This window comes from Anguilla anguilla, chromosome 9, assembly GCF_013347855.1.
Source record: "Anguilla anguilla isolate fAngAng1 chromosome 9, fAngAng1.pri, whole genome shotgun sequence".
In the NCBI taxonomy this organism is placed as follows: Eukaryota; Metazoa; Chordata; class Actinopteri; order Anguilliformes; family Anguillidae; genus Anguilla; species Anguilla anguilla.
The window spans coordinates 49,989,794-50,002,806 of record NC_049209.1 but is presented as its reverse complement, the minus strand read 5'-3'; the positions used below and the strand labels follow the sequence as shown (position 1 = coordinate 50,002,806).

Below are 13,013 nucleotides of genomic sequence, written 5' to 3'. Positions count from 1 at the left end.
TTAGATTGCCTGGGCCTTGAATAAGGGCATTAAGCCTGAGTACAAGCAGTATTGGGACGTGGAGCTGGGGGTGACCTACATCCCCTGGAGTAAGGTCAAAGTGGAGGACCTGGAGAGCTTCCGGCAGGGAGGCATGCTGGACTCTGAAACGCTCTGCCCAGGTAACCCTCACCCACCACCTGGGCTCCCTCTGCCTGTCCGAGTGTCTGTGCTTTACCAAATATAATCAGAATGACTGTAGAGTGAGTGCTTGTGGGGGCCCAGTTGCAGTTGTATAACCATTTGAAGAGTAGGTTTTTTTGTTTTGGAATGTTTCAAGTGTTCATTGAGTGTGTCAGTGTTCTAGAACTCCATTGCTCTCAGTCACCAGTCGTGATTGTGACATCAGCATTAGAATGTTCTGTGAAGAACATTCTAATCACACACACCTTAAAGGGATAGGGACAGAGTGTTTCTGGGTGGCCAGTTGTAGTTGTATTGAGTGAGTGTTTGTGACCCCCTGTCCCGGTCCTGTCGCAGAGTGGAAGGACTCCCTGATTGACTCAGAGAGGACAGACGAGGTGGCGCAGAATGGTCGCTCGGACTCTGTACAGGCGGAGGAGACCCCGCCCGCTGCACCTGTACAGGTAAATACTGCTGGATTTCAGGTGAAGCGTGTTAGAGCTGCTGCCCTGTCATATTCTCTACATTCATTATCAAGCTTAAATGCTGGGAGAATGTATCTTTAAAAAAGGTTTGTGAAGATAAAATTTTGTGTTAAATGAGGCTTTTGTCCTTATAAATACTAAAAAAAAAAAAAAAGGTAATGAGAGCCATCATTAGAGGCCGAAGCTTTTCAGATGAACTAAGAACTACGACCAGCTCCATCCATGGCCTCACACAGGTGAGTGTTAGAATAGAAGATTTGGAGTTCTGCATCTACCTTCTCACCCTTTTAGGATACAGTGGCCACACAGGCACCCCATCATCGGTTTCCACAGTAACGAACCCGATCACACCGCAAGTTTGACTAATCCTGGCCAAGCTAGTCTCACGGTGGTTATAATCTCACGCCCAACTTCAGAAGCGTTCCTCTCCAAGTCACGTTCTCTCTCTTTCCTCGCCCACGATGTTCGCCCAACCCCAAACCGAAAGTGGCTCTCGCTTCTAAACGGCTGATTCGAGCAGCGATAACTCGGCCTAACTTGGCAGAGCGCGTGGCAGAGGCCGTGCCGTCGGCAGATAAAGCGGGCGTCTGTGCGGGGGAGGGGCCGAGCGGAGTCGCCATTCGGGGGGGCGTTCCGCTTTTATCGCTGGGCACACAGTCCGCAGGAGGGCCGCCAGTTTCCTTCCTCCGCGCTGGCGTCGGGCTCTGAGCGCGTGCGGGGAAAAACCGCGAGCGCGCGGTCAGGGCCTCTTCCGCGCGGGCCGATGAGTCAGCGATGCGTCCCGCGCGCGGGCGGGGGGGGGACGTGCGTTACCATGGCTACTTCCACCCCTGGTTGTTCCTCTGCGTGTTGTGTCTGAACAGAAATGTGAAATCGTCCTCAGACACAGTCACAAAAGGATTCACGCTTTGTTTAGTTCATTATGTGACGGGAGGAAGGATCTTTAATTACCATTTTGGTGAGTCGGCTCCTTGCTTTGAGCTTCTCGTCTGGCAAAAAGGCATTTCCTACAGCACAGCGTCCCCATCATCGCACTCAGAGTCTTGTGTCTACTGTCGGCACCAACGTCACCTACAGTTGTTTTCCCAGATTGCCTTGATTGCCTTGCCTTGTTCGAGTTCTAACCAAACCCAGTTCTGCTTGGCTTAAATCACCCTGGCTTCATATTGGAATGACAGAACAGAAGTGTGTGTGTGTGTGTGTGTGTGTGTGTGTGTGTGTGTGTGTTTGTGTCTGTGTGTGTGTGTACACTACTCAAATCAGTTTTCTGAAATGTACAGTTCAACTCCCATCGCCTGATGTGCCAACACATATAACCAGGGAGCTTCTCTGACACTGAATGACCTCACTCTGACCCCCTCTGGGTTGGACTGTATAGGAACTGAGTGCTGAGTGAGAGGGTCTATGTGACGGGTATTTGACAGGGCACCAGAGATGAAGTGCTAAAATGCTCACAGATCCAGCTGGAAGTCCTTCAACACAAGAACAGCCAAGGGCACGCAAGGGTGTGGAATAACATGGAGAGGTCAGGGGGAAATGAAGCTGCCTGCGCAGTTAAAACACAGCACAGTCATGCACGTATACCAGCGATCATCCTGCACACTCCATGCACCATTTTCTATTCACCCCTGAAGCAGATAAAACCAGAGTGTTTGATGTTCTGTGGTAATCGGGATGTGTTGGTTGTCATGACTACGGTATGGCTGTCACAATAGAGTGGTACAGTTTGTAGTCCTAAAACACGGAAGTAAGTTCGCATTTTTGAGCCGTGGGTCACGGTTTTTCCTGATAGGGATTTCGTTTTATGCCAAAAATCAGGTCTGTGGTTAACATAAACCTAAGCGAGTTTCACGTTTTGTTTTACAAGATAAATAACATCTTAATATCTCAACTGTGGATTTCGAAGCTATTGTGTGCTTTAAAAAAGTAAGTTGCTGTATCAAAACTACAAACGGCTGGCATGTGCAGGTGGGCTAGTGTGGAAACTTGAGCGGGCGGCCGCCAGCAATGTGACCATTGTTGTAGTTTCAATGTGCCAGAAGTGTTCACATCAAATAATATCATTTCCCTTTTTACAGTCTGTTTGCACAATACTCACACCTCGTTGCCTGTCTCGATCAGTTAACAGTGCTGAGAATGACATATTTGCAGGGGTGTGATAAAGACTTCAGAAGAGCCATTCTGAACTCGCAAATTGCCAAAGCGGGTTGTGAAGGATATCATAGTGATGTAATTCCACCTGATAAGATGTACACTCTTTTTTTTTGTTTTTCCTCTCTCTCTCCCTCCCTCTCACAGGTGCCCCCTGTCCAGCCCATGGGGGCAGTGGGAACCCTTCAGCCCCCAGCTTTCCCCGCCCACATGGGGCTGCCCCCCCCGAACTTCCCCCCCGGGGTGCCCCCGCCCCCGCCACCCCCGTTCATGCGCCCCGGCTTCAACCCTATGCAGATGCCCCCAGGTAGGCACCCAAATCTGCCTCTGAGAAAGAGAGAGACTGAATGCGGCTTAAAGTCAGTAACGGTCTCGGACATTGACCCAGCAGTGTGAGCGTTGGGTTGTAAGTGCTGGGTTAATTTAGGCTGTTCTCCTGCCCCCTGTGCTGCTGCAGGTTTTATGCCTCCGGGCCCCATGCCCCCCCTGGGCTCCCCGGGACATCCTCCTCCGGCCGCCTCAATCAGTATGCCTACCTGTGAGCACTGCCTTTCACCTGTCACCTGCAGCATCTCACCTACAGCAGCTCACCTACAGCATCTCACCCGCAGCATCTTAGCTACAGCAGCTCACCTATCTACAGTATCTTACCTACAGCAACTCTCACCTGTAGCAGCTCACCTACAGCAGCTCACCTACAGCATCTCACCCGCAGCATCTTACCTACAGCATCTTACCTAGAGCAACTCTCACCTACAGCATCTCACCTACAGCATCTCACCCGCAGCATCTTAGCTACAGCAGCTCACCTATCTACAGTATCTTACCTACAGCAACTCTCACCTGTAGCAGCTCACCTACAGCATCTCACCCGCAGCATCTTAGCTACAGCAGCTCACCTATCTACAGTATCTTACCTACAGCAACTCTCACCTGTAGCAACATATCATCTTTAGCATCTTAGCTACAGCATCTTACCTAGAGCAACTCTCGCCTACAGCAGCTCACCTGATCATTTATAATGGTCTGGAAATCAGCAGTTCTTGACTAATAAGGGAAAACCATATTGAGTGTAGGGGCTAAATTTTTTCATATCTCTGTTCACCCCCCCACTGCAGCGGGAGCTCCGGGGAGCTCTGTGGAAGACCCCTCCAAGGACGCGTCGGGGGTGGGGTCCAGGAACAGCAGCGAGGCTGGGTCCATGCCTCCGCAGATGGGTGAGGCTGATACGTACAGACCGTCTGTCCCCCCCTGTCTGCTGGGTGTGGGGGGGTTCATTGTGTTTGGACCAGCTGTCCAACTATAAGAAGTGAATACAAGTGACACCTAAAAGCGTGTTATCGTGTAAGGGGAGAAGCTAAGTGAGGAGAATTAAGCCTTGGGGTTGCCGTAGTGTTGTCATGGCAACTGTAAGCATCACCGATCACAATCGTAATTTGCTGATAACTGCACTATTGTAACAGTGCAATTTTTTGTGTTTTATGAGATATATGAGATGTTTTTCATAGAATTTGTGTGCTTGGGTAGGTCAGGTGTTGAAGGTTTTTTTTTGTTTTTTTTCTCATAGGTAACCAGGTCCCAGGACCCCCAGGGATGAACATGCAGCCTCCTTCAGGGGGGCTTCTGGGGGCACGTCCGGGCATGATCCCCCTGCAGCGCCCCCCGGGGGTACCGCCCCCTCACATGCCACGTTTCCCCCCACCTCGCCCCAACATGCCGCCCATGCCCCCTCCCATGATGCACCGGGGCCCGCCCCAAATGCTGCACCGAGAGCCGCCCCCGGGCGGGTTTGGCATGCCCCCGCCCCACCCCATCCGGGGACCGTTCCCCCCCCACGGGCCCCCGTTCATGCGCCCCAGCGGGCCCCGGGGCCCCGAGGGGCCAGACGAGCGGGACGGGAGGTCCTTCCGAAACGAGCGGCCCGGGTTCGGGCGGGACAGGGAGCAGGAGCGGTTCGGTGGGGGAGGGGGTGCGCGGCGGCCCTTCGGAGGGGAGCGGCCCGAGGGCCGGGAGCGGGACAGGGAGCGCGAGCGTTTCGGGGGCCGGCCGGAGGAGGCGGAGCAGCGCGGCGGGTGGGAGCCGGCGAGGGAGCGGCGGGACTGGGGGCGGAGCCCCGAACGCGAGCGCGGGGGGGCGGGACCCTGAGGACCGTGCCCGCCGCCCCGCCCCCGGGCACAGGGACAGAGAGCCGGGCACGCGGGAGAGGAGCACGCGCTGGGACCGCGACGACCGTCTCCATGCCGACGAGGGCGACGCCCCCGCCAGGCACCGCGCCGCCGAGCCCGTCGCCCCCGCCGCTCCCACCGCCCCCGAGCTTCCTCCCGCGGACTCCGCCAAAGACTCGGCCCCGCCCGAAACGCAGCCACCGGGCCGCGAGCCCGAACCCGCCGGCGCTCCCCGCCCTGAAGAGACACTGGAGCCGCCCGCAGCGGAGCCCGTAAAGACAGAACCCGCGGAGAAACCGCAGGAGGTTCAATCATGAGACGCAGCTGCGGTGCGCACGCGCTCAGACTCGCTGTGCGCATCAGGGAAGGGGGGGCGGGGACGGGGCGGGGTGGATTATACTGTATTCGGAAAAAATAATTACGGAAATAAACACTTCCGGAAGATGTGGAACGCTGCTGCACCTCTCGATCCGTGGCGTCCCGCCTTGCGGAACTTGAATGTTGTATTAAAATAAAGCGAGAGAGAAAGAGACGAAGAGAGCCAATCGCGCTGTAAATAAGCTTTCGCCACTCAGCACCTATTTGTAGTTTTTTTTGGGGGGAAGCGTTTTGTTCAGGCCCCTTTGTGTTGCAAAAAAAATAAAACAAAGTATAGAAACGAATCAAATGCAAAACCGACAGCGAGGCCCTTTTTCTGTAACGTTTTTTAACTTTAAATGTTTACGACTCATAGGATATGAGATGTTTCTATAATTTTTAAGTTAAAAATAAAAAAGACAAAACATGAAAATTAAATCTCCTCCGATATTTGAGCATTAGGGATTTTGTTTTTAATAAACTATTTTCGTACCAAGCCAGTGTGGTATTTGTTTCTACCATTTTGGTAGCGTTTTTTTTAAATCACTACGTACTACTGTATTAAAGCGTGAGATTTCAGTTATCAAGTTAAATTGCTTGTTGTTACTTACACATGTTACATAGGTTACAAGCCATGCACTGAAAGCTTACAGAAAAGCAAGGAACTGACTATTGGAATAAAATTAGTTTCGAGTAAAATTTATTTGTTTTATAGCGTGAGCTGTTAACAATCGTACACAACAAATGTCACCAATTGTATCTGTTATTAATTTCGCATATGTTGCCTTGAATTCATTGCTGTGTATTCTTCGAATAACGGGTCAAATTAGGGAGGGTTCTATGACGGCTGTAAACTGTGCTGTTCATCATAGCGTGAAGGTGCACAGGTGCTATTCCTTCAGGGCAGGTGTGCATGCGGGTTTGCTTTTTTTAAACAGATGCATACTGTGTAAGTTCCTTGTTTCGTTCAATCGCCGGACCACGTGAAGATGTTTCACAACGAATACAAAAATGCACTACATTATGTTAGTAAATAGCTTTCATTTAGCAAATGTACTTAATCAGAATGACTGATAATATAGTACAAGTGACTCCTCGTGATTATCATAACTTAAGCAATAGGGCCAAACCCGGCTAACGATGCTCCCAGAACCGCACATAAAGCATTAAGATTCAGCGCCACTAATGCACACGCGCCAGTGCATTACGGGTATGTAACACACAAAATACTGATAAAATGAATGACGAGTAGATCAAGAACTAAGATGGATGTTGCAATTAACTCGTATAACAGGTATGGCCCTGGTTATGCACCCCTGTTATATATTGCCTTCAAATACAGAGAAACTAAACGAGTAAATGGCCCAGTCAGTGAACAGCCAACTTTTTACGGTAAACTCAAGGCTGAATATACGCCCAGTCGACTATTGCTGAAGTCATGTGTGTATTTCTTTCACAGAGAAAATTTTGTATTTTAGACCTTGCGGTTTCCGAATCAGGGCTATCAAAAGCCTTATCTAATAAAACTTGCGTGACGTCTGACCACATTCTAAAGCCAACTGAGTTTGCGCACTGGGGGCGGAGTAAAAAAAGTCTCCAGCCTGATTGGACGCGCGTTCGAAGGCTGTCTTCCCGTGCAACTATATTGTTCCTGGAGTTGCTGTACGGCGTTTTCTTCATCGGTAACGTGAGTTAAAATTGAAGGAACAAAATATGGCACTGAAGGCAGTTTGCGTTCTTAAAGGTACTGGTGACGTTACCGGGACCGTGTTCTTCGAGCAAGGGGTAAGGTTCAGATGCATTTGCAGTGAAGCAGTTTTATCTTTGCTATATTTTCCTCGCAGGCCTCTGCTATGGATGGCTATATCGGTAGCTTGCAGAAGTCCTGCTAGCTGAGATAGTTCTTCCCACCTCTTCGTGTAAAAAATGTCCTCTGCTCATTCATAGTTTAGCGTATTTCTGAGGACCTGGCAAATTAATCTGGAAAATTGACTTGCAATGTATGTCATTTATCCCTGTTTTTTTTTTTTTCAGCACCACCAATTAGCTAAGTTTCTGACTTGTTTCCAATAACTTGTTGGCGAACCAGAAAACGCAAGCGCCGATTATGACCTAAATTAATTTGCCGCTAATTTTGCAAGAGAATCGCCATTAAAAATAATTAAATACGCTAGAGGTATGCTCGTCTAGCGTGTTCGTTTGGTCAGATCGGTTGGCATGCCATGTGCAGCGACCTTTGGATAGCGCTAGCAAGTGGGGTAATGTTCCCGCCCCCAACTCTGCAAGTTGTACAAGGTTCCAGTTTTGCAGACGAATTCTATTGCTAGTTAACAGGACAGCATTCATTTGTTGCAAGTTGGCTTGCTAGCAGTCGTGTTTGATTTGGTTCAAGTTCAAATAAAGCTAATAGTTGGCTAGAGCTAACTTGTGTTTCTGTACAACATACGTGGTTGTTTTCCAGCTAACGTTAAGGACTTGTGTGGTTTTGGACACGATTCAAATAAAGATAACTTTCGATTTTGAACAGATAGATTGCTACAACCTGTAGCCTACTACTACTAAAGCACTCAAATCTAGCTAGCTAGCGTGATCGCGTTCTTGTCATATTTTGCTGAGTCATTTTTGGTTGGCCTCACATGACGCTTGCTTTACTCCGCAGCTAGACATTTAGCGAAGTCATTATGAGATGGGAATCTGTTTCTTAACCGCTATCTGCGGCCTTACATCAGTATTTAAAATCGCAAGGATGTAATTGGCAAGCTAGTGTTACGCACACACACTTCCCCTCCATGTTTTTAGGTTTTTAGGTAACATGCAACTAGATGATCTGAATATTTGCCCTTAGCTGCCGTTAGGAATGGAAGAGTACGACTTGTATTTGCTTTTTGTGTTTCTGCGGCCAAGTGCACCACCGACAATGCTGTATCACTGAAAATATTTCGACTGCCTCTTTGCAAATGTCTGCAGGCTGGTGACGTGGGGCATGTAATGTGTAGCTAGCAACCACCAAGTAAATAAATAGACAGTTATGTGGGCGTGTTTCCCAGGTGCAGCTTTAAGGTTAGGCCACAAGTGCACACACAAGGCGTAGGAAACCTTGAAGCCTTGTTGCTTTGTAACATTTCATATCTGTTCCTGTGATAAAAGTACTGTTTCGGAAAGGTCGGCCTGTTATTCCTAGGTTCCCTCTAACGTCTTTCGAAGGACGAAATTCGACCTCTTTCCACCAAACGTCATTGGTCCTCATGACATCCGCGCAAATGCGTAACACCAGACTTCCCCAACAGCGTGTAAATGTATTTAGCTCTGATTTAATTGCTTCCCTTCGGTTGCGAATTCCTAAATTCATGTAACACGGTGAGCGTGAAGTGCCCTGTCCGTTTCTGGATTTCATGCCAGTCTCATGTGAAGAATCGTTTAATTTGTTGACATTTTCTGTACGTTTCTCATGAATGGACTCTTGTGTCCCCACGTGACACATTTTGCAGCGCTCTCAACTATGGCGAAACCAGACTTGGTGTAAACAATTAATTCACTGACTGGTGGAGACAGGAACCTGCATAAACACTTCCTCCAGGAACAGAACTGACCACTTCTGATATAACGGGCTGTGGTGTAGTTTTCTCAGTGGAGTCTACCCATACCTAACATTGAGTTTTTGCTGGACCAGATGTTCGTTTGCTTAATAAAACGCACTCGGGTCAGTGCTCTTAACCTGTTGAACGCGGCTTTGTTGAGTGCACCTGTTGTTGGGACCGATTGTAAAACATGAACACGCAGGTGGGGTACTGCATTCCTTGAGGGACACGAATATCCGTTTTGGGCTTTTATCCCGATTGTTTGCCTGAATTTCTCAGGCAATTATCAGCAGCAGTTGGCACAGAACCCTGTGGCAGTTCAGCTCTGCACTTGCAGCTCTTGTTATGCACCGCCTGGCTTAATGGTTGAGCTGATGTAAGTTTGGCGCGAAATCCAGAAACGGACTGGCTCCTGGAGTCGGAGCTGGACTCTCAGTGGCTTGCGTGTATTGTGGCACACAGTGGTGTTGAGTGTGTGCTTCTGCTTCCGTCAGAGCGACTCCGCTCCGGTGCAGGTGACGGGACAGATCACCGGCCTCACCCCGGGAGAGCACGGCTTCCACGTCCACGTGTATGGGGACAACACCAATGGTGAGGTTCTCCTCCCCCCCCCCCCTCCACCCCACCCCCCCCCAGCCTCTTTAAATACACACCCCAACATAAACGCAGCAAGTCCTCCTAGTGTTTAGGTCCAGCCACCCCAATTTGCTAATTAGCACAATTCCTCAGCCAGGGGGTAGAACTGATTGGTGAACTCTGTTGGCTGGAGTTCATGGGTGGCAGAAACACCCAGCGGGACTTTTACTTTCTGACCCCTGGACATTCCACCTCTCCCTGTGAGGCCATGTCTGGGGTGATTTGAGTTGCTTGTGTCTTGGTGCGTACAGTTCTGTGGTTAACACACTGAACTTGTGGACATTGTTCTGTCGTGTCTCCTGCACGGTGATTGGCTGCACGGTGATTGGCTGGTTCGGGGAGAGTCCCTGGCCATGTAAACGGATCAGATGCGGCCTGTTTGATCCCTGGCTCTGGGTGAGGAGCGTATGATTGGCGAGTAAACGTAATGAGAATCTCTCTCTCTCTCTCTCTCTCTCTCTCTCTCCCCCTCTCTCTCTCCCCCCCCCTCTCTCTCTCTCTCTCTCCCCCTCTCCCTCTCCCTCCCCCCTTCCTCTCTCTCTGTCTCTCTCTCTCTCTCTCTCTCCCTCTCTCTCCCCCCCTTCCCCTCTCTCTCTCTCTCTCTGTCGCAGGCTGCATCAGCGCTGGCCCCCACTTCAACCCGCACAACAAGACCCACGGTGGGCCCAAGGATGAAGTCAGGTGAGGGGGGGGTGGGGTTGGGCAGGGGGGGTGCGGGGTGTCAGCTGCTTGTGACTGTGAAGGGGGGCAGGGGTGCAAAGGACACCAAATCCGCTTGTTGTCATGACGACTAAATTAGAAATTTCACAGGCTTATCTGATGTAGGCTGGGGGTGGGGGGGGGTTGGTTCAGCAGAACCCAGTAGGGGGGCGGCCCGTCCTGCCTCATGCATGTTCTCACAGGTTTTTGTGGCTGGGACATTTTCTGCTTGATTTTTAAAATTTTTTTATAACTGGGTGCAGTAATAAAAGGGGCTTAAGAGATGGATGTGATGGTGTTCAGTGGCCACCCAGGAAGCTTGTTTCTGAATAAATAATGTTCTCATTCAGTGTGTTTTCATGCTTCCCTCTTGCGGTATTGATGCACACACACCACGCAGGATGTGGGTGAAGTGAGAAAGCCGTTCAGTGTAACACGAGAATCGCACTTTGATTTAAAAGCAGAGCAGCACTTCACATTGTTTGGGCGAGCACTATGAGCGGTGTACGGACCCACAATAACGTCTTACTGCGTTCATTTAATTCCCTGGAAGCTCTTAATGTGGTATCAGCTTTATTTGTTTAGACCTGGTTTCAGTCCTCCAGACAGTGGTGGTGGGATGACTTGGGTCTGCTAAGAGAGAGAGAGGGAGGGAGGCAGAGAGAGAGGGAGGGAGGGAGGGAGGGAGGCAGAGAGAGAGGGAGGGAGGGAGGGAGGCAGGGAGGCAGAGAGAGAGAGAGGGAGGGAGGGAGGCAGAGAGAGAGAGGGAGAGGGAGGGAGGGAGGGAGGGAGGGAGGGAGGGAGGGACCTGGCAACAGTCAACTGTGCACAAATGTGATGTCATCGTGATGATGTCATTTACTTCCAGGCACGTGGGAGACTTGGGCAACGTAACGGCTGGGGGTGACGGCGTGGCCAAAATCGACATCAAGGACAGAATGCTCACGCTGACCGGCCCCCAATCGATCATCGGGCGAACCATGGTGGTGAGGGAAACATTTAAAAAAATAAAAATAAAAACTGTAAGACGGGGATGTCAAGCTCCAGTCTGTCATTGGTGTTTCCACGCTTAATTTAAGCGTGCGATTGGCTGATGAGTCCACACACCTCGTTTCCGAGGCCTGGATCGGCTGCTGAGTGACAGCAGCCCACAGAAGCCTTCAGACACTGCACCTGTTCAGCACTGCAGTCTGGCAGCCCTGCCCAAAACCTTTAAAGTAGCAATCCTTCATTTTTTTCCCCATATTAAAAAAATAAATAAAAAATAATTCACATTTGATACCTTTTTTAAAAAGACATTTTTGTAGACAAATGGATTCAATGCATTTGCGTTCACAGTACTTGTTCCTCTGAATGCTATTATATACCGGTGGTGTTGTGCGCAACGATTCCGCCAAGTATTTCATTGTGATGAGGCACGCTCAGGACCTTGCATGTCGAATGCGAAAGGGCGAGCATCTATAATGATTCATTGGATTATCACCTAAGGAAAAATACGCACTCTGTGCTCCTAGTAATGGGTACGTTTCCAATGGAACTCTGGGGAGTGTGAAAACGAACTGTTGTGACGGCCAGCTAATGTCACCACCAGATGGCGCCAAATCCACCAAAAGTGGAAAATGAAGGGTTGCCGCTTTGAAATATCTTGCGTACAGTCAATTATTTTTTGGGGGGGTTTATCGCTTGTTCTCTGTCTGTCTCAGATCCACGAGAAGGCCGACGATCTGGGCAAAGGAGGCAACGAGGAAAGCCTGAAAACCGGCAACGCTGGGGCTCGATTGGCCTGTGGGGTGATTGGCATCACGCAGTAACCCCGCCCCCCAACCCCCGTGTAACTGGAACCACTGTAGTGTCGCGGGTGACCAGTAAGGGTGTCCCAAAAGCATCAGGAAGCCCTTAAAGATAGTTTTATTTTTGCAAATGTTGCTATGGAGAAAAAAAAAAGTATGTATAGCTTAAGTATCGTATCCCCGTTTGAACCAAAAAAAAGGAAGTATTCCAGTTTGTTGGTCTGTAATGGGTACATATATCAGTCTGCTGTCTGTACCTGCGCACAGTAATTGTTGTCATGGAAGTAAATTAGGTTCTGTTCCCAGTGAATGTCTTCACCAAATAAAATCGTTGCTGGTAGTTTTGGCTGAATTGTGAAGTGTTCTTGTGTGTGTGTGTGTGTGTGTGTGTGTGTGTGTTCCAGCTTTGAGTTATTGGCGAAAACTGAACAAGCTTTGATATCTGTGTAGTACTGACAATTTGCCACTTGGGGCACAATTTCTCTTAGGTGGCTCTGCTGTCTGATAGTAGTAATCTTGGGTCACACTAGAGGGCGGTGCTGTCCCTCTGAAAGATGTTCCACTACACTCTCTCCTATTCAAATTTTGCATTTTACCACTGACCACATATGAGCGTTTACTGTTCTATGCTAATAGGTGTTTTGTTATGCCATCTAAATCAATCACACTTTAGTATGCTATCTGGTGCTCAAGTGACCTCTTGGAACGGCCTCATGTTTCAGTGAGACCATGTGCGTTAACTTAATGGTTAAAACTTCAAGGGAAGTTTAATGACATGCTTGCTTCAGACCACCGCCACTGCAGGTAATTTGATCTCTACCGCAAAAACGTCTAAAATGTTCAGCGCGGTGAATGGTCTTTATTACACTACAGCTACGCACAGTGCGGTTGACGTTTGAAGTTTCTTTTTTTTTTCCAATTGTTCACGTTTGACCTACTGTCACACTCCGCTTTCTCCATTTTGCAACACTGACGTTTTACCATGTGATC

The 13,013-nt window shown here is 49.4% G+C and overlaps 2 protein-coding genes across 2 annotated transcripts in view; both read left to right on the top strand.

Annotated features, from left to right (window-relative positions):
• The window catches only part of scaf4a (SR-related CTD-associated factor 4a), an 18,009-nt gene extending 12,102 nt beyond the window's left edge, over positions 1-5,907 (top strand). The window contains 7 exon segments of the mRNA XM_035433899.1: positions 5-161; positions 520-626; positions 2,946-3,105; positions 3,256-3,336; positions 3,917-4,015; positions 4,366-4,927; positions 4,929-5,907. Coding sequence (XP_035289790.1) covers positions 5-161; positions 520-626; positions 2,946-3,105; positions 3,256-3,336; positions 3,917-4,015; positions 4,366-4,927; positions 4,929-5,280 — 1,518 coding nt within the window. The 3' untranslated portion in view covers positions 5,281-5,907.
• A 1,008-nt stretch (positions 5,908-6,915) lies between these two features.
• On the top strand, positions 6,916-12,363 carry sod1 (superoxide dismutase 1, soluble). The gene is made up of 5 exons (XM_035433900.1): positions 6,916-7,105; positions 9,393-9,489; positions 10,146-10,215; positions 11,102-11,219; positions 11,937-12,363. The coding sequence occupies exons 1-5, from the start codon at positions 7,034-7,036 to the stop codon at positions 12,042-12,044; spliced, it is 465 nt and encodes a 154-aa protein (XP_035289791.1). The 5' UTR covers positions 6,916-7,033; the 3' UTR covers positions 12,045-12,363.
• The last annotated feature ends 650 nt before the right edge of the window (positions 12,364-13,013 follow it).